The 22,401-nt window shown below is 65.6% G+C and overlaps 7 protein-coding genes across 7 annotated transcripts; 1 reads left to right on the forward strand and 6 right to left on the reverse strand.

Moving 5' to 3' along the window:
* Nucleotides 1-262: 262 nt before the first annotated feature.
* Nucleotides 263-2,102, reverse strand: JCM10292_007464 (uncharacterized protein; the record flags this gene model as incomplete). The annotated part of the gene is made up of 5 exons (XM_076646553.1): nt 263-811; nt 873-1,007; nt 1,067-1,836; nt 1,904-1,990; nt 2,069-2,102. 5 exons carry the CDS (start codon nt 2,100-2,102, stop codon nt 263-265), a joined length of 1,575 nt encoding a protein of 524 aa, XP_076507795.1.
* A 748-nt stretch (nt 2,103-2,850) lies between these two features.
* JCM10292_007465 (uncharacterized protein) lies at nt 2,851-7,794 on the reverse strand (the record flags this gene model as incomplete). Its single annotated transcript, XM_076646554.1, has 12 exons — nt 2,851-2,858; nt 2,918-4,165; nt 4,219-4,340; nt 4,399-4,472; nt 4,532-4,603; nt 4,661-4,815; nt 4,877-5,378; nt 5,438-5,661; nt 5,718-5,841; nt 5,899-6,096; nt 6,166-7,513; nt 7,748-7,794. 12 exons carry the CDS (start codon nt 7,792-7,794, stop codon nt 2,851-2,853), a joined length of 4,122 nt encoding a protein of 1,373 aa, XP_076507796.1.
* Nucleotides 7,795-8,561: 767 nt separating this feature from the next.
* Nucleotides 8,562-9,349, reverse strand: MZM1 (Mzm1p; the record flags this gene model as incomplete). Its single annotated transcript, XM_076646555.1, has 4 exons — nt 8,562-8,740; nt 8,885-9,109; nt 9,179-9,233; nt 9,296-9,349. The coding sequence occupies 4 exons, from the start codon at nt 9,347-9,349 to the stop codon at nt 8,562-8,564; spliced, it is 513 nt and encodes a 170-aa protein (XP_076507797.1).
* Nucleotides 9,350-10,544: 1,195 nt separating this feature from the next.
* On the reverse strand, nt 10,545-12,759 carry JCM10292_007467 (uncharacterized protein; the record flags this gene model as incomplete). The annotated part of the gene is made up of 4 exons (XM_076646556.1): nt 10,545-11,282; nt 11,342-12,446; nt 12,517-12,574; nt 12,639-12,759. 4 exons carry the CDS (start codon nt 12,757-12,759, stop codon nt 10,545-10,547), a joined length of 2,022 nt encoding a protein of 673 aa, XP_076507798.1.
* Nucleotides 12,760-13,186: 427 nt separating this feature from the next.
* On the reverse strand, nt 13,187-16,053 carry JCM10292_007468 (C2H2-type zinc finger protein; the record flags this gene model as incomplete). Its single annotated transcript, XM_076646557.1, has 2 exons — nt 13,187-14,275; nt 14,338-16,053. The coding sequence occupies 2 exons, from the start codon at nt 16,051-16,053 to the stop codon at nt 13,187-13,189; spliced, it is 2,805 nt and encodes a 934-aa protein (XP_076507799.1).
* A 606-nt stretch (nt 16,054-16,659) lies between these two features.
* RFC2 (replication factor C subunit 2) lies at nt 16,660-18,311 on the reverse strand (the record flags this gene model as incomplete). Its single annotated transcript, XM_076646558.1, has 7 exons — nt 16,660-16,824; nt 16,886-17,203; nt 17,275-17,395; nt 17,461-17,604; nt 17,673-17,872; nt 17,948-18,026; nt 18,094-18,311. 7 exons carry the CDS (start codon nt 18,309-18,311, stop codon nt 16,660-16,662), a joined length of 1,245 nt encoding a protein of 414 aa, XP_076507800.1.
* Nucleotides 18,312-18,640: 329 nt separating this feature from the next.
* On the forward strand, nt 18,641-22,382 carry JCM10292_007470 (uncharacterized protein; the record flags this gene model as incomplete). The annotated part of the gene is made up of 13 exons (XM_076646559.1): nt 18,641-18,893; nt 19,024-19,209; nt 19,290-19,445; nt 19,513-19,620; nt 19,706-19,920; nt 19,997-20,263; nt 20,360-20,542; nt 20,624-20,705; nt 20,761-20,940; nt 21,000-21,221; nt 21,297-21,809; nt 21,868-22,298; nt 22,356-22,382. The coding sequence occupies 13 exons, from the start codon at nt 18,641-18,643 to the stop codon at nt 22,380-22,382; spliced, it is 2,823 nt and encodes a 940-aa protein (XP_076507801.1).
* Between the last annotated feature and the right edge of the window lie 19 nt (nt 22,383-22,401).

Raw genomic sequence — 22,401 nt, forward strand, 5'->3', positions numbered from 1 at the left:
ACGCCTTGGTCGCTTGTACTCGCGGGCGGTTCAGGAGACAAGACAGACACTTAGGCTCGTTACAACAACAGGGATGGCACCGCAGTCGACGGCACAAGGACGACACAGCAAGAATGAGATACCTATGGACGGTAGGAGCCGGGATGGACACTATGCACAAGACAGGGGGAGACATGTACGTGATAGGATGCTACGTCTGCACGAAGGGGGAAAGAGGAACATGCAAAACCACGGCGTGAGTCGAACAAGTTGGGACTGGCCCCTATTTGACGGCCCTGGTGAGCTTGGCGAGTTTCATGAGAGACCACTCGCCGCCATCTTCAGCAGAAAAGGCCCCCTGGGCAGCCCAGCACTTGGCGAAATGGTTGAAGATGCGAGCCGGTCGGCGCTTCTCGGCCTGGCCATCGTCGTCGAAGCGGGCAGTCCAGTGGCCGTCGCCAGGGTAGCCGGGGTGCGCGGCGCGACACTCCTGCATGCGCCACCAGTCGCGCGAGCCGAGCGGGTGCGACGGCGAGACGACAAGGTCGCCCGGGAGGAAGTGGAAGAAGGTATGGAGAGGTTCGTGCACCTCAGACGACACGGGCGCAGCGGGGAATGCGGCGGCGCCGGTGAGTGTGAAAGCGACAGTCCAGGGTACGCGAGCCGGCGTGTAAAACGAGTAGACGCTGCCGAGCGTACAATCCTCGGCGAGATGGGCGGGGGTGTAATCTTCGTCACCGAGGACGGCGCGACCAATTGGCGACATAGGCGAGAGTGACGACTCGTCGATGTAAAGGCGAGTAAGTGGACCTTCGTCCGACTTGCGACCACCCTACAGAGGCGTCGGAACATCAGTATCGCTCGAGCAAGCGATGCGGAGCGCGCTGACATACCTGCGTGTGCACCGCAAACACGTGCTCGCTGTTTTTGACTGCCGCGAGTGACGGGTCCTCGGTGATCGTGCGGGCAGTGCGCTTGCGCACAGTCGTACTGTTGGCCCTCGTCAAAGGCTTGAGCTGTGGCGAGACCTGCGAGACTCGAACTGGATCAGCGCACGGGCCTGCAGCAGGCAGACTGCAGGACGCACGAGGAGGTCGGACGACGCGGTCGACACGGTAGAAGCCTGCCGATTGTGTTCACGGCCGACCGGATCGAATCTGGGCGCTTCGGAGGCGCCGCGTGTGCGCGACTTGCCGGCCTGCGACAGTTTGCGAGCGAGTGGCACCACATCGATGTCGAGAGAGGCTGACGACCACGAGGCAGAACCGGCACTGGCGAAGAGCTGCTCGTCGATCGCCGAAGCAGGAATCGCAGGCGGGATGAGCGCAAGCGATTCGCCATCGTATTTGGCCTGAGGGAAGGTCGAAAACGACCTCGGCGAGAAGGAAGGCGATGTCCAGGCCGACTGGGCACCCAGATCGAGCGGAGAAAAGAAGGGCGAGCAAGAGAGCGGCGACGAGGAGGACTGGGTCGAGGGGGCGGAACCGGCAGCCATGGCAGCGTCGAAGCCGCTCATCGAATCGGCCCAGCTGAAGGCGTCTCCGACAACAGCCGGAAGGGGGAGCGCCGCGGCCGACATCGAAGTGAGCTCCGGTATGTCATCGAGCGATGTGAGGTCGAGGAACGGCATCGCAGCGAGGCTTGCGGCAGTTGCGCCAAAGAGTGGACTGAGTTCGTCGGCTCTGCGCGGGACCTGCGGTAGGGCCTTAATCGCGAGGTCCTCGTCGAGCGGTCCGAGTAGGAAGTCGTCGACGGGGCCGAGCGTCGTTGGGGCAGGAGGCGGTGCAGCTGCGACGGCATGGCTGGCTAGAATCTGTGCGTGAAGGCGCTGCACGAGCTCGGGGTCGTGCTGCGTGGCTGCAAGGACGAGCGAGCGAATCAGTATCGGGACAAGGGCTCGGAGCAATTCATGCGCTGCACGCACCTGCAGCGAGTTCGTCGGCGAGCGCCTTGCGCTGGCTTTCGACGCGCTGGCTGTCCTCGTTGAACTGGCGCAATCGGCAGAGGAAGTCTGTGCGCGAGGCAGCGTTTTGCACGTGCAACCGGGGTCAGCGAGCGGAACCGTCGAGTCTGCAAGATGACCACGCACCGGTGTCGTGGTGGAGGAAATTGGAGCAAGTCATAGAAGGGAAACGAGCGAGGGATGTGAAGCAAAGAGACGCGGGAGCGATGACAGCGATGAGGCCAGCACCCGACGAACTCCGTCTCCGATGCCGTAGCTCTGGGCCAAGCCAAGCTGCCGGTGCGAGACCGCTGCCGGCCGAGATCAAGACGAGATTGGCACGCCGGCACGTTGTCCTTCAATGTCTGCAGGCGAAGCGGCTTACCGCGCTGCGGCTGACCCGTCCCAGGGACCGGTGCACACGACCCGTACACGGCGTCTATCGTCACCGTCATTGACGCTATCGCCACGAACGTGCCAGGCCGCACGATTTCAGCTCGTTCCGAGAGTCTCCGTATGACGCTGTGGGCGCGTCTTGCCCTTCCGCGAGCGGACGTGCGCTGTTCACGTGAGCGGTAGCCGGTATGGAGCGAGGCGGTGCTGCCGAAACCAAGCCCAAGTTGGTCCGATTCAAACCTCCGCCGACGCGCCGAATCGGCCGATAGCGCGATACCCCGCGGCCATTGCGAGGGGCGGTGCGAGACAGGGAAAGGCGCTCGTTCCGTTACGGTGTGACATTTGGCTACAAGCACGAAAATCGTAGGCGGTTGCGAGATGGGATGAATTCGGGAATGGCTGACTGGGCGATGCGATGATGGCCGGCGCGAGTGTAAGTTGCGAGCGTAAAAGAGGCAAGAAGGCTGCTTTTGGTGGACAAGAGGAAGAGGAATAGCGTGTAAGATGCGGAGAGACACAGGCAAGATTCGAATTTAGCGGCCTGCAGATGGAGGTCAGTGATCCGCCAGGCGCTTCGGGTGAGCCGGAAGCGATACGCACCGTTACCATGCTGCTGTTGGGTGTCGAAGGGCCCGCCGGGCATGTCCTGCTGCACGCTGAACGACCCGAAGCTGACACCGCCGTAGTACGGCGGTTGCGGCGACGCGAGCGGAGAGAACGCCGGGTTGAAGCCGACCTGCCCGTCAGTCGAGACGCGCAATGCCGAGAACGGGTCGGGGCTGCTGATGGAAGGGTACGCGGTGCCGGACGGGAGCCCGGGCGAGAAGGGTGCGCCGGGATGCGCGAGGAGAGGCGAGACGGCCGGCGACGAGGGAGCCTGACCGATGCTGCTCGGCGCGGACGTCGGCCCGAACGCAGGCGAGAACGGCGGGTTATACTGAGAAGGCACAGCACCGGGGCCACCGGGCGGCACGCCGTAGTAAGGCGGAGGGTACACCGGGTAAGGGCCGGGTGCGCCGTACTGCGACGCGGGCTGGTACGGGGACATGGGCGCGCCGTAGGGGTAGGGCGACATGTAAGGCTGCGGCGGAGGGGGAGGACCGCGGCGGTGCTGCTGGAGCTGAGGCGGGGCGAGACCAGCGCCGAAAGGACCGGCAAACTGCTGCTGAGGCGACGTGCGGATCGCGCCGCGACCGCCGAACGGCGGCGGCGTGTTGCCGGCCGGCGGACCAGTGTAGACGCCTCCGACTTCTTCGATGAGCTTGCGGTAGGCGGGGATCGCCTGCACCTTGAGCGCGTCGACGACCTCCTTGATCCGGGCAAAAAGCCGCTCGCGGCGCTCGTCCGTAAGGTGCGTCGACGCGGTGAACTTGTGCATGCACGCGACGCCGTGCATCTGATCGTTGAGAACGTCCTCGAGGACCTTGGTCTCGGGGTCGAGCAGCGCATCGAGGATGGCTCGCTGCGCTTCATCGTCTTCGCGCTGGTTGACGACGCGCATGATCGACTGCGATGCGAGCTTGTGCGTGCACAGGTGCGAGAGGTGCGTCGCAAAGCGCGGCGCGACGAGCGAGTAGCGATTGGGCATGCCCGACGCTTCGAGGAACCAGGTGAGGAGGAGCGCGCCGTTCGAGCTGGTCGCGAGAGGAATGGCGTTGAGCACGATGGCGGACGCAACACGCTTAACGTGCAGCGCAGGTGACTCGGGGTTCTCGAGCGTCTGGCGAGTGCTGCGAGCGCCGAAGCGACCAGATCCAATCTCCCAGATGCGATCGACCATGGCATCGAAGACGAAGTCGGACCAGGGCGAGCCGAAGCGGAGGGCACCCTGTACGACGTAGTTGCCGACTGCGGTAGAGCGTTTCAGTCTCGCTTCGCCTGAGCATGATGAAACGGCATACAGTCGTTCAGGAGAAGCGGCGGCGTATACGGCGCGAGGCTCTGCTCGATGAGGGCAAACTCGTCCTCATCTTGCGCGCACTGGATGATCTTCTGCACCGCCCAAGTGCCATTCTTATGCGTCCTGCGTTCGACAGGGATCAGCGATCAGATCAGTCGAGCGACGACAGAGGTGGACATACCCGATCGGAGCGAGGTGCGGCGCGACGCGCTCGAGCATCGCCTTCCTGACGGGCTTCGACGTTTGCTCAAACAGCTGTATATCGAGGTTCCTTCGTCAAAATCAAGCTCGGTGGAAACTGCGGTGGGACTTACCTTTTGGACAAGCGTGTTGCCGATGTAGTCGGATGCGAGCGGGACAATCTCGTCCATCAGGTCTGTCGCGATCTGTGATAAAGCACGAGTGAGTCAGCTGCTCGAGCTTGAGCATCGATTGGTGCTCACGCTATCGGCTTCGGCGGTCGCGAGCTCCGAGTCGAGGCGCTTGCGAATTTCGCGCAGGCGAGGAGCCTCGTTGTGCGAATAGCGGCGGGCGAAGCGCGGGTCACTAAGGACTGCGAGCGGAATCGAGGTGTAGTACGTCTGCGGCGGGCGATCAGCTGTCGCAGGGGAGCGGCGTCAGCTTCTCGCGCAGGCAGGCGGGCAAGCAGGGCAACGCACCGGCGACGGCGGCGACATGCTCTTCGACATCAGGCGAGCCTTGGCTGAGCTCGCGCATCAGAAGCTGCATCTCGTTCACGCTGCCCTTCGCCGTCTCGATCGGTGCGTCCTGGAGGAACGGCGGCACGCCGTGCTGAGTCTGCTGCTGCTGGCTGAACGTGTGCGCGCTTGCATAGTGACCGTTCGAGACCATGCCCAGCACGAGGTTGCTCCGGTAGTCCTGCACCTGGCCGTCGGCGAGCTGCCGCTCGACTGGCACGCCCGAGACGCCCGAGAGTTGCGAGACGGCGCCATAGACCTGTGGGTACGACCCGATGCCGGTGGTAAGGGCTGTCGGCGTGCCATCGCCGTTGACGTGGTTGGCGAACGGTGCATGCGTGATCTTGGTGGGGACCTTGGCGAAGCCGATGCGAATAGGTCCGACCTCGGCGCCCAGGATCTCGCGGTTGTTGAGCGCCTTGCGAGCCGCGACGGCGTCGTCGAGACGTTCAAAGTTGACGAACTGCACGCGTCAGAGCGGTGAGTGAAGAGTAGTGTGCATGGACGACGTGTCGAACGTACGCCGCAAGACTTGTGGGTCAAGACTCTCGCACTCTCGATCGGGCCGAACGACGAGAAGACGGCGAGTAGGTGGTTGGGCGTAGTTGTGGGAGGAATAGAGCCGATCCAGAGCGCGCGAGTAGGCTGAGTCTGGAGATTGAGCTCGGCGGCAGAAGTCGGGGCTGGGCCGGAAGTCGAACGAGGATGGACGAGACCTGGCGCTGTCGGAGCTGGCGTCGACTCGGCTGCGAAGGTAGAAGGGTCAACGTCTTGTCTGAGACAAGCTCAACGAGCCGCGCACCCTTGCCGTAGCCGATGCGGACGAGACCGCTGGTTTTGGTGAGCTGCCCACCCAAGCGGTTGAGGACGTCTTCCTTGGCGCGAATGGCGTCGGAGACCGAGACGAAGTTGACGAAGCCACACTCCTGCGCACGCAGAGTGTCAGCGGAGAAGACGCACGACACGTGCGGCATAGAACGCACCTTGTCCGGGATCAGGCGCAAGCTCTCGATCGCACCGTACGGCGCGAACACATCCTGAAGGTCTGCCGGCGTTGTCTTCGGGTCGAGGTTGCCGACCCAGAGGCTGCGCGTCGGTTGCTGAACAGGCGGAGTGAGCGAGACGGTGCCTTCGGGCGTCGGAGGACGACCGAGACTCGCCCAGCCCGTCTGCGCCTGCGCCTGCATTTCGCCCACCGCTCGGAGGTCAGCCTCGCTCGCGCAAGCCGCACAGAGTCGTTGAGCACGCACCGGGTCCTCGCTGATGCCGAGTCGCCCCATCCGGTTGGCCATCGCTGCCACCGGCCCTCCCGCGTCTGCTCCTCCCGCACCATGCTGGCCCGCGCCAATGCCCAGATGTCTCGGCGGGATGCCCGCCGTCGTTCCTGCGCGCCTGCGAGGGTACATGTCGCCCTTCCAGTCGTCGAGGATGCCGATCGTCGCCGAGCGGCCGCGCTGATGCGGGAGGTGGTCGGCTCCGTTCGCCTCGCCCGGGATCAGGCTCACGAGCGGAGGAGCGGGCGTCGAGCTGGGCGAGGGTTCGCCCGAGTCGCGCGCGGCGGTAGCGTAGAGGAGGCGAGATGAGTCGGTCGAGCTGCTCGGGCGATGGTAGGGTGCGGAGGGCGCGGGCGCGAGTCCGTACAGGTCGTCGCTGCTGGCGTGCAGCGCTGCAGGCGGTCCACCGGCGTTGGAGCTAGGGTACGACGAGGTGGCGGGAGCAAAGGGGTGGAGCAGTGCGTCGGGCGCCGACGCTCTTGGGAAGGCCGCGACCGTGTTGCTCCGGAGCCGCGCATGTGTCGACGCGAACGAGTTGAGCGGGCTCGAACTTGGCTGGATACTACCCGCAGAGCCCAGACGCTGCATCGCAGGCGCGTGCGGCGCCGAAAGAGGCGACGATGGCGACACTCGAGACGTCGAGACTTTCGGGCTCGCAAAGAAGCTGTCGCTGCCGCCCGCGCTCGATGGCGCCTCTTCTGCCAGGCCGAGGTAGTCGAGCGTCCTCACGTGGTGGTCGTCTCCGTCCGTACTGTCGTCCGGGCTTTTGAGATCGCCCAGGCGACGCGAGACGGCGAGAGAGCTGCTTCGCTCGTCTGGTGTGCGCGGGGCCCAGTCGTTCGACGAGAAAACGCCCGGGCCGAACGCAGACGACAGTCCTGACCGCGGCAGAGTGAGCGAGCCAGACCGCAAGCGCGAGTGCGAGGCGTGGTCGATTCCCGAGGGTGCGGGAGGAATGAGGGCAGAGGGGAAGGGATTCTCGAGCGGAGTCGGCGGGCCGGAATTGGGCAGAGAAGTTGCTCCACCGCGCACTGACGAGGGGAGCAGGAGCGAGTCGGTAGGACCGAGACGTGAACGCGCGCCGTTCACAGAGGATGACGCGAGGTTGAAAGTCGAGGGGAGGGTACCGGCGCGGGGACGACCCGCGAAGGCGAGAGGGGAAGGACCAGGTGTCGGAAGACCGTGCTCTTGCACCGTCGGGAGCGGCAAGGCTGAGGAGGAAGGGGGCCCGTCGGGAGGAGGGAGAAGCTGGACTTGGAGAGGCGGTGCAGGCGGGAGAGACGCCGACAAAAGCGAGTCTTCGTGTTGAAGCTCGCGTGTTCGACTGTTGGCGTCGGAAAGATCCGTTCGAGCAGTTCAGGCAGGCGTCAGCTCACGTTGTGAAGCTGTGCGGCAGAGTGCATGCAGGCGATGTTCGAGTCGCGCCGCCGCTGTAGCGGCATTCACATCACGAGAAAGGCGGTCCTCGCCTCGCTAGCTCTTCTGAGCAGGATCGCAGGCAATCCCGAACAGCCAGAGCGCCTTTGAGTGACGGATTGAACCGGTTGAACCGACGCACCTCTTGAGCAACCCGCCCGCGGCCATTTCGTCGCCGTACCCAGGCATGTTGAGCGCGCCCAGCGGGTTACGCTCGCGAAAATCCAGCTTGTCGATCGGCGTGCAGGATGCAGGAGCGGGTCGGCGAGGTCCGAGGGGTGCTGCGGAGCGTAATACGTTCGGGGTCGACGGGGATGTGGGATCAGCGAATAGGGGCTGGCGAGAGTGCCTGTCGAGGCTGGAGCGAGTCACGCAGGCGTGTAAGCAGATGCGCGGGTTCGGCAAGGTGCAGACCAACCGGGGCGCCGAAAGAGGTCGCACAGGCTCCGCGAGGGTACGTGCGACGGAAGTACAGCGGGCTCAGTGCAGTCTGAGCACGCGCTTGTGCAAGGGCAGTGGATCCGACCGCCTCTCTCGTGCTCTGCAGTAAGCTGGCGAGGAGCTGCAGCTGCCGGGCGAAGTGCAGGCCGAACAACCGCAAGGTCAACGGCAGCCGTTACGGCAGTCAAGTGTCTCGCTTTACAGGCTTCGCAGAGGCCGCGTCTGCATGAGGTCTTGCGGCTCACACGTCTACGTTCCGCGAGAAACAGTGCTTCTGCCGCAAACGGACTCGCTGAGACACGTTGCTCGCGCCGAGACGCGTTCACCGAGTTGGTCTGCATGAGATGACCGAGCACCGCGCCGACTGCTGGCGACGCAATGGCTTTCAGGCGGAGGGCGAAGCGGGCGCTAGACCGCAGACGGCCGTCGCGGGCGACGCCACGGCCTCCCAGCCTTCTCAACTGGTCTCGCGAATGCTCTGGTCCACGAATGGTGCATGTTGTTCCCACGCACGTCTATGCCGCTCCTACACCTCCACAGCACCCAACAGGTGCCGCGGGAGTCTCGTCTGCCGCACCCTGGTTCCGTCGCCGTCGTCGCCGCACCTTGAGGTTGTCGGCGGGAATCTCGGGCACCTTCTTCTGCTTGATCGTGTCGTTGTCTCCTCGCTCCGTCTCGTCGTGAATGCGCAGGACTGCGGGAAGAGCGTTTGACGGGAATGTGGATATGCGAACGGGAAGAAGGCGGCCGAATAGATTCCGGGCGATGCGCAGGTTTGGGAGCGAAGACAAGCCGATCAGCTCCGTCCGCCAATTGCATCACAATGCGAATAACGCACCGAAGTTGCCGTCGTCGTTCTTTGCGCCCTGCACGACGTTTCGACGGAAGAAAGTAGCCACCTCGAATGCGCCGTCGATCTGCTGATCCACCGACTCGCTCGTCAGGTCCTCGCTCGGCTTCAGCTCGAACGCTGATCGTTGCGCTGACGAGTCGAAGGGGGACAGGGAGGTCGACGCGGACGGGACGAAGCGGTTGAAGAGGATGCGGGTCTGCTGGTACGCAGCTGGAACGGCAAGAGCGGGTCAGCGCGATTGGGCACTGCAGAAAGTCCTTGCAGAGTGATTCCACGCACCCTTGAGCGCGTACTCGTCGCCCTTGAAGGTGAGGCGCTGCGCCCGAATGAGCGCCTGATGAGGAGGAAAAGCGAGGTCAGCACTGCGGCTGCGGCACGAGCGGGCGCAAAACTCACACGGTAGGCAGAAGCAGCTCGTGCGCACTGAGCAGGCGTCAGCGTGAGCGGCATCGTGCGAATCGAGTGGCGGCAAAGAGGCCAGCTCTTTCTGACGCCTCGGTTGGCTTCCTGCTGCTGCGCCGCTTTCCGACTCTGCTGCTCGTAGTCTGTTTGCTACACCGCCGACTGCAGTGAAACTGCTGCCGTCGTCGCAATGGCTTTCCCCAGCGACCATGATAGGCTGCTCGCTTCCTGCCCGCTCGCCTCTTCGCGCAGCTTCGACGACAGCAGCCTCCGCACTTCAGCTCTTTTGCTGGCTTCGCTTCTGCTCGCCGTCTACTTAGGCGCAAGTTGGACACTCGAGACGCAGCTGCCGGCCCCGCGCAGGTCTAGCTTAGTGATCGTGCCTCGCCCTCGCCGGGCCTCGAGACGCCGTCAGTGAAGACGCTGCCTGTCGCCCGCGTTCCTGCCGTGTCTACGGATGGCGACCACCACCAGACATTCCGCGCAAGCACCCTCGCCCCTCCCGCCGTTTGCAGCTCGTGCGCCTGCGACGGCTGCTCGTCAGGTCGACGTCTTACGGGTGATGCCGAGGCCGGCCCACGAAGCCGATGTTCGGTTCTTGCGTGAGGGAGGAAGCGGTCGAGCGTGGCTCTCGCCTCAAGCATCATTGCGCTGTCAGCCCGTCCAATCAGCATTGACTTCATCCCCTCGACCAGCCAAACGCGGTCGCGCACGCGATCCGGACGACGCCACCGAGGCTCTGACCGAGTTGCCGTCGAAGCGCCGGCGCTTCGCAGTACCTGCGCCGCCTCCCCCTTCTCCCGTCCTCGACACTCTCCATTTCCTCCATTCCAACCTTCTTCCCTCTCAGCCGCTGCTCGCAACGACGCTCGAGCCCTTCATTGATGCACCGGCGGATGCTTTCCTCTGGCCGACATTCGGCGAAATGGGTCTCGAGCCGGAGGACGAGGTCGTCGTGCCGGCGAGAGAGAAGCAAGCGGGAGGTACAGCGGTTGAGGCGAAGGACGACACGTATGTACTGAGCGGTGCAGTCTGGTAGTGCCCCCGACCTTTGCTCTCTTTGATGTTGTGTATCGTCACTGCAATCTGCGATCCCACGGCCTGTTCTCACGCGTCTCTTCGTGTGTGTGCGGCCATTCTTGGGCCTCGCCAAGCCAGTCTTTCCAGGCCGTGCAAAGCTTGACGAGATACGTGAAACAACCTGCAAAACAGCCTGCAAAGGGCTACAACGCTTCGCGACACCTCATCGCAGCGTGACGTTCGACTCGCCCTCCTCCGCGATCGTCATATCGACCGATGACCTCCTTGAGTGCGCGCGGCTGCTCGGCCCGCGACTCGTGCTCCTGTTCGGTAACCGTGCGGCCTCGTCGAGCCCGTGATCGTCCCCGAGGTAAAAGTCGAACGGCTCGTCGACGAGATTTCCTCGGTCGGTCCTCCCAGGAGCGACGAAGCGTGCGCCGCGAACGCTGCTGTCGCGCGAGAGGCTGCTCGGCGGGAGCAGCTCGGTCGACTCGCTCCTCTGCGACAACGCGCGCCGGCTACTCCCACCCGTGCTGACGGACCGGCCGTATCCCGGCGTCGTGCTCGTCGAGCGGCTGCGTCGGCTGTCGCGGTCCCGCTCCCGCTCGCGCTTCGAGCGACGGATGGGGCCAACGTAGGTCTCGCCATCGTCGTCGTCGGCACCGTCCGCATGTAGCAGCGCGGCCTCTTCCTCGGCATCGAAACCGTGTGCCGCCTTCCTGCGCCGCTCGCGGTCTTTGCGCGCACGGCGACGGCCCGAGTACAGCCATGCTTGCGCGAGGATGGTCAGGTCGAAGCAGAGGGTGCCGCCTGAGCCAAGGAGGTACGGCGTCGATTCGACAAGGTAGCCGGGGGTGGTAGCGCGCGGCGAAGCGAGAACGCTAGCGACGTAGAGAGAATTGCCGAGGAAGGCGGCAGCAAAGAGCGTCATGGCGAGGCCCTCGCAAGACCGGCGGCGGAACTGCAGAGGCTCACCGAGTGAGCGAAAGAATCGCTCGCGGGGGAAAGGCAGAAACGCACATTCTGCCAAATCTGCGGCAAGCGAGACGTTAAGTACGCCGTCGTGCAGATCCACGCGCTGACGCGGCCGATCAGGCGTTCCCAGTCGATACCGGAGCGCGGGAATGGCATGTCGTCGGGCTCGTCTGCAGCGTCGAAAGCGACACAGGTGGAGGAGGGCCCGGTGGAAACGTCGAGCGGGAAGGTCGAGCGCTCATCAAGGCGAGAAGGAAGGGCAGAGTCGAGTACCGAAGAAGAGGGCGTGGGCGTGTCGGGCGGGAGGAAGAAGGCAGGACGGCGCAGATCGGGTAATGCGGCTGAAATCGGCGCTGGCGCTGGCGCCGAGCTCCAGGCTCTCCCCGACGCAGCACTCATGGTCCCCAAGCCGCCTCCTGGCCGTAGCTGGCCGAAGGTGAAGAGTGCGCCGACGGAGAGGAACACGACCGATGTGCTTCTCCTCGAGACGGGTGGACGGCTCCGGCTGCTCGACGTGCGTTGCCGCTGCGTGTGTCGCAGTAGTTCGTTCGCTTCACTAGCGGCAGGGATCTCGTCCGGCTCCGCGTTGAACGAAACATGGCTCGCGTGCATGCTGGGATGCGTGAAGCCGTGGGTTGACGGCGAGCCGTGAATAGTAGAGAGTGTAGGATCGAAGGTGCGGACGGCAGAGCGCTGAAGGGTGCGCCCACGCTCAGGCGCAGTTGGGGAGGAAGGGACGGTGCTCGGGGCGGTAGAGGGAGGAATAGAGACTGACTGAGCCGTCGACGAACGAGAGTGGAGCGGGCGGACGGGGATGCGGGGCGACGTTGTGGCGGGCGTCGTGTGAGCGGACGAGTCGGTCATCCAGCTCGCCGTCATGGGATCCTCCTCGCTGTCTGCGCCGGGCTGCAGCAACCTCGTCTTGGACGAGCGACTGCGGCCCTTCCGCGTCCTCGAGCGGTGTCGCCCATGCAGGTGCGGGACGTTGGGCGACGGGTGAGCGTAAGGGTAGTCTTCGTTCAAGGGCGGTATGGGTCGAGGCGGTCTCAGTCGCGAATAGTAGGCGTACTGGCTGCACAGGACCACGTCGACGAGGATGAAGTAGGCCGCTAGCCACGTCTGGAAGGGGAGCTGGTGCGTGAGGAGGCATCTAGAAGTCGCGGCAACCGTCAGAAGGCTATCCTTCGAGGCGATACTCTCGCAAACAGCAATCGACGCACCCGACGAGGTTGGTGAAGTCGCCCGCGAACCAGCTGACAAGGAAGGGCAGAGCGAGGCCTATTTACGCGCTCGATTACTGTCAGTAGCGTCTCGTGAGAAGCAGCAGAGCTCTGCCACGCACCCTCGACGCTCTTGTTGCGGTAGTTGACGAGGATCTGCGGGCTCTGCGCGCCCAGCCAGGTAACGATCGAGGCGACGCCGAGAGCGCTCGACAGAGCCTCCCGGTCCACGCTAGCGAGCATTCGCTCGAGGCGCCGTTCGCGGGGACAGAGGGGAGCCGGCCGGGTGGATGGGGAGAGAGTGGGGAGGGCGAGAGCGGGAGCGGCGTGCGGAGGGGACACTGGCTGTGCACGACAGGCTTGATCACCAGCGCAAGCTCTTACAGCCGCGTGCGATAGGAAGTTACACGTCACGAAGGGACGGGGACGGGAGCGGACCCGGCTCCTCTCGAAGACGAGGCGATGTCAACAGTTGCGTGCAAAGCGCTGGAATGGCAGACGGCGTACGACACGGGGAACAGACTGAATAGCGCGCTACAACAAAGGCCAAGGCGAGCGCAGCAAAACAAAACGGGATTAGGGCGAGATGGCAAATGGGGCACGAGTGGGAAAGTCGAAAGAAAGCTGTCTCGAACGGGCTCCGGCGCCCTCCTCCTGCTGCGCGCACTCCTCACGCCGTCTCGCCCTCTTGCGCCGCGCCGAAGCCATGCACGAGCGCCGCGACCGCCGCGGCCTGCTCCTCGGGCACATCGACGACTTCGTCCTCGCCGCGAACTGAAGCGCCACACTCGCAGTCCCCATCGCAATCGCTCCCGCACGACGACGAGCCGTCGTCGTCGCTGAGCCCGCCCGCGTGGCTCGCCTCCTCCTCCTTGACGTCGCCGAGCTCGAGGCGCAGGCCCGTCGAGAACTCGTTCGACGCGCCCGCGGGTGCTTTGCTCCCCGGGCGCGGGACGGGCTGCACCGTCGAGCGCGTCGCGCTCGGCGCGAGCTCGCGCAGCTTGGGCGACGACATGGTTGGCGAGGCGCCCGCCGCGCTCGATAGGCGGCGCGCGGTCGTCAGGCGCGGCGAGGGCCCGGCAGCGGGCGACGAGCGGTCGAGGTTGAGGAATGCGGACGACGGCGAGTTGCGGAACCCGTTGCTCGCAGCGGGGTCGATGCCCGGGTAGGCGGGGAGGTGCATCGACGACAGCGGCGCCTGGATACCAATGTCGTCGACCTTGAGATCTGGCTCGGGCGACCCCGACGCGATCGACGTCGCCGCCGAGGACGGGAAGTCCTCGTGCAGACCGTACAGCGCATGTGGCGGCGCGTGGAAGCCCAATCCCGCTTGCAGCGCCGCATCGGCCGCGGCCTGCGCCTGCGCCGCCTCCTGCGCCTCGCGCTGCTTCTTCGTCAGGCGCGGCTTGCGCGGCTTGGAGGACTTTGCGCTCTTCGCCTTGGCCGGCTTAGGTGGTGGTGGTGGCGGCGGCGGCGCAATCGCGAGTTCCGGCTCGGGCGACTCGTCCTCCTCCTCCTCCTCGTCATCGTTTGTCGGCGGGCCGTCCGGACCTTGACAGATGGCCTGATGCCGGGTGAGCGTCGCCTTGCGCGAGAACGACTTGAAGCCACAGATCTCGCACGCGAACGGCTTCAGCCCCGCATGGATCCGGCGGTGCCGCGCGAGCGACGACGAGTCGCTGAATAGGCGGCCGCAGTCCTGGCAGGCGTGCGGCTTCTCGCCCGAGTGGACACGCATGTGCACCGTCAAAGCCGAGCGCTGCGGTTGACGACCCGTCAGCACGGGCAATAAAGCGAGAAAGGGGAGCAGCGAGAGCGCACCTGGATGAACGACTTCCCGCAGCCGTCAAAGTTGCACACGAACGGCCGCTCGCCCGTGTGAATGCGGTAGTGGCGCAAAAAGTCACTCTTGCGCGCAAACTTCTTGTCGCAGTTCTCGATCGGGCACGGGTGCGGGTTGTCGTCGTCGCCCTTGAACGCGGCCGCCGCTTCGCGCGCGGTCGGCCCGCCGCCCGGCGGCGCAAAGTCGGACGCTCCCGGCGCGGTCCCGTTCGGATTGCGCGGCGTGGGCGCTTGCGGGTTGAAGACGGGCGGGTGTATGTGCGTGTGCGTGCGCGGGCGTGCCTTTGACTTGGTCGTCGGCTTGTTCGAGCCCGGCGGTGCGGGCGAACCGCTTGCGCTCGCCCCCGAGTTGGAGGGACCAGGCGTAACCGAGGCCGAGACGGGCAGGGCAGCAGCCGCTGCAGCGGCGGCGGCGGCAGCAGCGGCCGCCGCTTCGGCCGCCTTGGCCTTGGCCGCCTTAGACTGCTTCGGCGCCTTGGGCTTCGAGGGCTTTGGTGGCAGCGCCTCGGCTGCTGCCTTCATCGCCTTGGCCGTGGGCTTCTTGATGCGTCCGCTAGTGTGCACGGCAGGAGCGGGCGCGGGTTCAGGCGCGGGGGAGGGGATATGAGGCGGAATGGGCGTGTACGAATGCGACGACGCCTCCTCGAGCGCGGAGAGGGCGTTGTCGGGCAGCTGCATCTGCTGCTCGTGGTGATGGTCGTCGGCGGCGCCGTGCGTCGGCGGGAGGTCGTCGGCCTGCGACATGGGCGAGTCGAGGAGGCCGTTCATGCCGAAGAGCTGCTTGACCTCGTCGAGCTGCGGGTGCGACGTGGGGCGGTCGACATTGAGCGACGAGGCCGCGAGCGCCTGCAACGAGGGGTCGAGCGCGCCGAGATCTAGCTCGGCGTCGGCGTCGTTGGCTATGGGCGACCCGCTCAGGCTCGCGATCACCTCGGGGTCGAGCCCGTGGTCGACTGCGAGATCGACGGCGGAAGCGTCTGCACCTGCGGACGGCGCGGCCGACGCGCTGCGCTCCGACGCCTTCTGCGGCTGTTCGGGCTCGACGGAAGCAGCGGCCGAGGGTGCCGCGGACGCCGACGGCTCGTCCGGCTCGCCGTTGAGAAAGTCGAACGAGAAATCGCCCGACGAGCCGTACGTGCCCATGTCGCCCAACGGGATGCTGTAGTCGCCAACCGAGAGGTGCGAGTTGCTTGCTCCCGCGCCCGCTGCGCCATTGGCGGACGACCCGCCCGCAGCCGCGTCCGACGGGCCCGTGAGCGCAAACGCATCGTGGAGCGAGTCGAGCCCGCCGTCTTCGCCCATCCCGAACGCCCCGCCGCCCTTCTGCTTCTTACCGCCGTGCGCCCCCTCTTCCCCTCCAAGCGCCCCTCCCTTGCGCTTGCCCGCGCCGCTCCTAGTCCCAGTCACATCGTCCTCCCCCGCGCCCGACAGGAAGCGCATCATGTCGTCGTCGTCGCCCGCAGCGGCGCCTCCATGCGCGCCGGACGACGACGGGCTCGACAAGCCGATGCTCGCGCCCGTCCCGGCGAGCATGGCGTCGTCGAGCCCGCCCGCGCCGCCGGCTCGGGGCGCGGCCGCGAGCGAGGTGAGCATCGTTTGGGCCGCCTGCGGCGTGAGGGCCGCGCGGGCCGAAGTGCCCAGCGCGCGGCGGCCGCGCGAGGCGCGCCGCGAAGTGAAGGCGTTGGCGAGGGACATGTCGAGTGTGCCTCGTCCGCGCGTGCAAGGGAAGAAAGGGCGAGGCGAGGGCACGCGGAAGGGGTGGCGAGTGCGGCGTGCCGATGTCGGGCGAGACGGCGACGGCGAGTGGACGGGGGCTCGAGCGAGCGAGCGGGCCAGGAGAGGCGCGAGCACGGTCGAGCGAGCGAGCGGAGAACCAGGCGTGGCCCGGTGCAGGCAGCAGTGCGAGCCAGGGGTCAGTCCGAGGTGCGCGGAAGCGGGTTGCGCGGGTCACTGCGAGCGACGTCGACGGGTGGCGAGTCGGCTGCGGCGACCACGAGGCACAGAGAGCACACGGTCAGCGCGGGCACGGGCTGGGGCAGGCGCGCGCTCCATGCGCCGAGTACGACCGACGCTGGGCACCGACACGCACCGGACCAGTCGCCCCACTCGGACGGGGCACAGGCGTGAGCTTGGACGAGAAGGAGCGCCGGGCGGCGTGGCGTGGCTCTCGTTCGGCCTCCCCTCGTGTCCCCCTGTCTCGCGTCGAGTGAGGAGGCAATGCAACTACACTACACTACACGTACAGAGACCGGCGCACAGCGTACAACAAAAGCATCTCTCAACCCACGGCAGCCCTCCGTCTCACGCCCCGCGGACGGCCCGCTCGATCCGCGCGCAGCAGTTGAGCAGCTGCAGCTCCTCGTCGGCACCGTCCGTCAGCGCCTTGTCGGCGAGCCCGAGGTCGATCGCGACGCTCGCCTTGGCCCGCGCGCTCACGAGCGGGTCGAGGATGATGAGGTCGTGCAGCTGCGTGCGAAAGTGAGCCACAGTCAATCTCGCACTTCCGCTCGAGAGGGAATACACGCACCTGCGACAGGATCTGGACGGCCGAGTAGCCATCGCGGCACACCTTCTCGACCGCGCCCCTCACGCGCTCGAAGCGGCTCGCGCCCGCGCCCGCGCCCACGCCCATCTCGACATCGCCGTCCCCGTCCGTCCCGTCGCCGACGCCGAGCGCGCGCCCGAGCTCGCGCATAGCGTCGTCGGGTACGACGCCCGCGATCTCTTGCACGCCCGCGGAGGAGATGGGCTCGCTGACGGCGGCCGCGAGGCGCGACGCCGATTGGAGGTACGTGATGGCGCGGCGGAGGTCGCCGTCCGAACTGCGGATCAGCGCAGAGAGCGCCTGCGAGGTGCGTGCATCATGTGTGAGCCAATTAGGGTGCGAAGGAGGAATGGCGAAACACGGAAGCACACCTCGTCGGGGAGGTCGACCTTCTCGGCGACGCAGATCTCGCGCAGGCGCGACTCGGTCGAGCCCGTGTCGAGCGGCTTGAAGCGGAACTTGGAGCAGCGCGACGTGATGGGCTCGATGATGCTGTGCGTCGGGCATTCCCGTCAGGATATGGCCTGCGTGTCCAGGCGGAAGGAGATGGCGCGCACCGGGTCACGTAGTTGCAGATGAGGCAGAAGCGCGTGATCTTGCTGTGGTTTTCCATGATGCGGCGCAGCGCCGACTGGGCGTCCTGCGTCATCGAGTCGGCCTCGTCGAGGATGATGATCTTGAACGGCGGTGCGGGATAGTTGCTGCGTGCGCGAGATGGAAGGTCAGGCCTACGTAGCAAACCAGCGCACGGCCTGGCTGAAGGACGCACGGGTCCGTGTTGGTCGTGACGGTCGTCTTGGCAAAGTTCTTGATCTTTTCGCGCACGACCGAGATGCCGCGCTCGTCGGACGCGTTGAGTTCGAGCACGCGCGAGCGGTACAGCTCTGGCCCGAACAGCTGCTTGCACAGCGCGAGGATCGTCGACGTCTTGCCTGTCCCGGGCGGACCATAGAAGAGCATGTGCGGGAGCTGCGTGGGTCAAGCAGAGTCAGCACGATTTGAGGGAGAGGGAGAGGTGGGGCGGCGCGCGGAGGAGAGACGGACGTTGCTGGACCCGAGGGTCTTTTTCAGGACCTGGACGGTGTGGTCCTGCGCCGAGACTTCGCCGAGGTTCTTGGGGCGGCTGCAGGCGTGCCAGGGTGAGCGTTCACGAGGACGACGAGGGAAGGAGGGAAGGGAGGAGGACGGACTACTTTTCGACCCAGGGCTGGTTGGCGGGGTCGACAAAGTGGCGCGGCCCTGCGCCCAGCCCCGAGCCCTTGAAGACGGGAGCGCTCTGCGCGTTCGAGGTGGAAGCGGCGGCGGTGCGGCCCTTGTCATCGGTGGCGGACGAGGCGGAGGGAGGCTGCGCTGCGGGCTGCTTGCCCTTTGCAGCTGCGGCGGCCTTCATCTTTTCGAACGCGTTCATCGTGGGCTGCTCTGTGGCGCTGCACGGGCGAGGAGCGAGGCGACGAGGGGCAGACGCGAGGGTCGAGGTGCAACTACTCGCTCCTCGCCAGACTGTCGTCTCTTCGCCCGCCCGACTCTGGCGAGGACAGCAGGGCAGCGCACAGCACAGCAGAGCAGATGGCACCCGCCACCCTGCCTTCGACCCCAACCCACCGTGCGCTCGCTCGCTCCCTCTTGATCGCTCCTCGACGCGTCTCGTCGCGACTCTTTGCCTCGAGTCTGCGCGCACCACTCACCCCGCCCGTTCCACGCGCAGAGACCGGCTCGAGCTCGCCCGCAAAGAGCGCCATGAGCGCCTCGACCCAGGCCACCACCGCAGAGCGCGTCTCCAAGCCCGCCTCGCCCACCGGAGACAGGCCCCGCCCCGACGTCCTTACTCTCGACGACGACAGCAACAGCGACGACGACGACGCGACGACCGAGGGCACGCGCAGCAAGGCCGGCGACGCGACCATGGCCGACGCAGACAGCCGCGAGCCCAGCCCATCGTCCAAGCCCGCAAAGGACCTCGCCGGCAAGGGCACCAAGCGCAAGGGAGACGGTGCGTAGCGCTCCTTGCGACGCGTCTCCACGTGCAGTGCCCGATGCAGGACCTACGGGCCCCGAAGGCACCGCTGGAAGCTGGCGACTGGTTTGGGAGCGCGCGTTGACATGTCCCGTCCCGCTCGCAGCCGCGCCCTCCTCGTCCCAGCCCGCGCTCAAGAAGTCCAAGGCTGCCGACAAGGACGCTACAAACGCTTCAACGTCGACGGCTGCCGCGAACAAGGGCGAAAAGGCGCTCGTCGAGCTCAAGGGGAGCAAGTTCGTGTGCCACCAGAAGCCGCTCGTCGTCAACACAAGCCGGAGCTACATGAACGGTGCGTTACGCGTCTCAGTGCGCCAAGCGCAGCATACTCCGTCTTCACCGGCACTCACGCTGCACCTTCCTGGAACGCAGAGATGGCCGACTTTGTCGAGTTCGCCGTCGACCTCTTCTCCCAGGGCGACGACTCCACCAAGCTCGATGAATGGCCCGAGAAGCACCACGGCCTCGTCGCAAAGATTGTACACGAATCGTGCGTCTCGCTTTCATCCTGGCTCTGCCTCCGAGTACGTGAGCGAAGCATCCTGACTGACCGATACCTATCGGACCCCGCACGACAGGCCGTTCGCGATCGCAGGAGTCGTCAAGAAGGTCACCGAGACGCTCTCGACCGCCATCGCGTCGGGCCTGGCCGGCCTCGAAGACTCGCAGGAAGGCGAAGCGCTCGATGAGAAGGCCGTAGCGGGTGCGTCTCTTCTCGCATTGCCCTCGTCCAGCGCACGAGCCACAGGCACAGCTCGCTTACGTAGTTTGTGATTCTCCGCGCACAGCTCGCATCCCCTCCGCGCCGCTCAAGACGCTCATCCAGTCGCTCGCATCGCGTAACAACTACGGCCTCACGCTGGACGACATCGACGACCTCCCCGAGGGCGTCAAGGCCGTCCCGACCGGCCTGCTCATTCAGGTGTGGGATGTCAAGGACGAGGACCTCTGGGTCGACGAGATGCGCGCGAGGCTCGAAAAGCGCAAGGCAGAGCGGGACGAGGTGCGTCGCCGCGTTCCTGCTGCGCGCACCGTTCTGCCGCGCTGCTCACTCGCGCTTGCACGTGGCCGTGTCACAGATTCGCCGCGTTGCCATTGAGCTCTTCCAGGCCCTCTCAGAGGAGGAGCAGGCCGCCGTGCTGACGGGTGACCGCAAAGCTGCGGCGTCGACGAGCGAGAGCACGAAGACGAAGAGCAAGGGCAAGGGCAAGGAGAAGGTCAAGGCGGAGGACGCGGACGACGAGGATGAGAGCAAGGCCGGCGACGAGGGCGAGGAGAAGAAGGAGGCCAAGCCCAAGAAGAGCAAGAAGAAGGAGAAGACGGAGGAGGAGAAGCGCGAGATCGAGGTGCGCTTCCCGCTCCTGCTCCGCTCGTCTTTCTCGCCGGCCTCGCAGCTCCGCGCAGCGCGCTGACACGCACCTCTTGTGTCTTGTCGTGCTCAGGAGAAGGCGCGCCTCAAGGCGGAGAAGAACGCCGAAAAGGAGGCAGAGAAGGAGGCCAAGCGCAAGGAGCGCGAAGAGAAGCGCGCGCAGAAGGAGGCCGAGGACGCCAAGAAGCAGGCGCGCAGGGAGGAAAAGGAGCGCAAGAAGGCGGCCATCGAGGAAGAGGAGAAGAAGAAGCTTGCCGTGCGTCGTCCCCTTCTCGAGGTGCCTTCGGCATCTCCGGCCGTAGGGCGGATGTGCTGATGCCAGGATAAGGGCGTGCAGGTTGCGAAGAAGCAGAAGAATATGTTTACCAGCTTCTTTGTCAAGAAGTCAGCATCGCCCGGGCCCGCCGAAGCTGGTCCTTGTGCGTTCGGCTCGCCTGCTTCGTCCCCTTTCCGGTCTCACTCTCCGCTTTGCAGCCACCTCGCCTATTGCCGACAGGTCGGGCAAGCCTCGCGTATCCGACTTTGACCGTGTCTTCCACCCGTTCAACGTCCGCGACAAGGTCACGGTTGCGCCGGTCAACAAGTTCCTCGACAGCTCGCGCACGGACAAGATCGAGGTTGCGTTCGACAGCCAGCCTGACCTCACGCTCAAAGGTGCGTCTCTCGTGCTGCGTCGCTGAATCGTTCAGGCTCACTGATTTTACGCGTTCCAGATTCCCTCGCCTCCTTCCTCTCGACCGCCTCGAAGCGCCGCCTCCCGCGCTACGACCCGCATCCCGAACCGCCAGTCAACGTGCGGCAGTGCGTTGTCGCGATCAACGACTCGACGCTCACGAGCCAGGACGCGAGCGAGTTCTACGAGGTGCTGAAGGACCGCGAGAAGGTCCGCGTCAAGCTGCTCAAGTTTCACGAGGACGTCAGGCCGGGCTATGTCGGTGCGTGGATCTCGCAATCTTCAACACGCGTGTCTCGAGCAGCTTGGCTGATTGGTAGCGTTGGCTGGCACGCAGGTACCTGGACGAAGGTCTCGCACATGGTCGGTCCGCGCACGCCATTCGCGCTCGAGACGGCGCTGCTCAACTACGAGCACGACTCGGAGGGCGAGTGGGAGGAGGAGCCGGACGACGCCAACGCCGAGGACGTCAACTCGGACGGCGCGCGCTCGGACGACGATGGCGAGGACCTCGCCGGCAGCGACGCCGACTCGTGGCTCGCTGAGGACGACGAGATCGAGTACGAGGAGGGCTACGACGCCGACGGCGACGTCGTCATGGCGGCTGCCGAGCGCGGCAAGCTGCCCGGCGAGGAGGACGACGACGACATTGTCATTGTCGAGTCGGAGAAGGAGAAGAAGAAGAAGGAGCGCGAGGCCAAGAAGCGCAAGGCCGACAAGGAGCGCAAGCGCAAGCGCGACGCGCAAAAGGGCCCGATGCTTCCGCTCATCAAGGGCGTCGCGCTCCAGACGGACCTGGAGGAGGTCGAGGAGCCCGCCTTCAAGGCGATGCGCATCCATTTCCTCAACGGTGCGCGCCGTCCTTGCGCTCTACACTCGGGCTTGGCTCACATCTTGCGAGCGCGCAGACGCCTCGTTTGGTCTCAACCCGTTCACCTTCGTGTCGAAGCCTTTCACGGCCGCACCGGTCGCGGCGTCGGCGGCGTCGGCGACCGCTGCTCCGGCCAAGGGCAAGGAGAACGTCGCCATCGGTGCCGTCGCCTCGAGTCCTGCCAAACCCGCCGCCGTCCCAACCCTCGCACCAGGCAGCACAGGCGGCGTCAACACGCTCAAGGCGAAGCGCGGACCGCCAAAACAGCCGTTCCCGGAGGACAATATTGAGCGGCTCGTGCGGCTGCTGCACAACTCGGACCGCAGCCGCGCAGTCGTCGTCGACGACTTCTTTACCCTCATGAAGACCGAGGGCACGCCCGTGCCCAAGAACACGATCGAGGCGAAGAGTAAGGAGCTCTGTGCCAAGAAGGTCAAGGGGCTGCTCAAGGTCGCGGACGACGTCAGGGTACGTGCTCTCATTCTGTGCTCCTCTCGACGCCGCTAATAGCCCTCACCGACGCAGGCGCTGTATAACCTGTCTGACGAGTAGGGTTGCGCGGGAGTTGGGG

Source organism: Rhodotorula paludigena, assembly GCF_050403205.1.
Source record: "Rhodotorula paludigena JCM10292 DNA, Rt_paludigena_JCM10292v1_ctg5, whole genome shotgun sequence".
Lineage (NCBI taxonomy): Eukaryota > Fungi > Basidiomycota > Microbotryomycetes > Sporidiobolales > Sporidiobolaceae > Rhodotorula > Rhodotorula paludigena.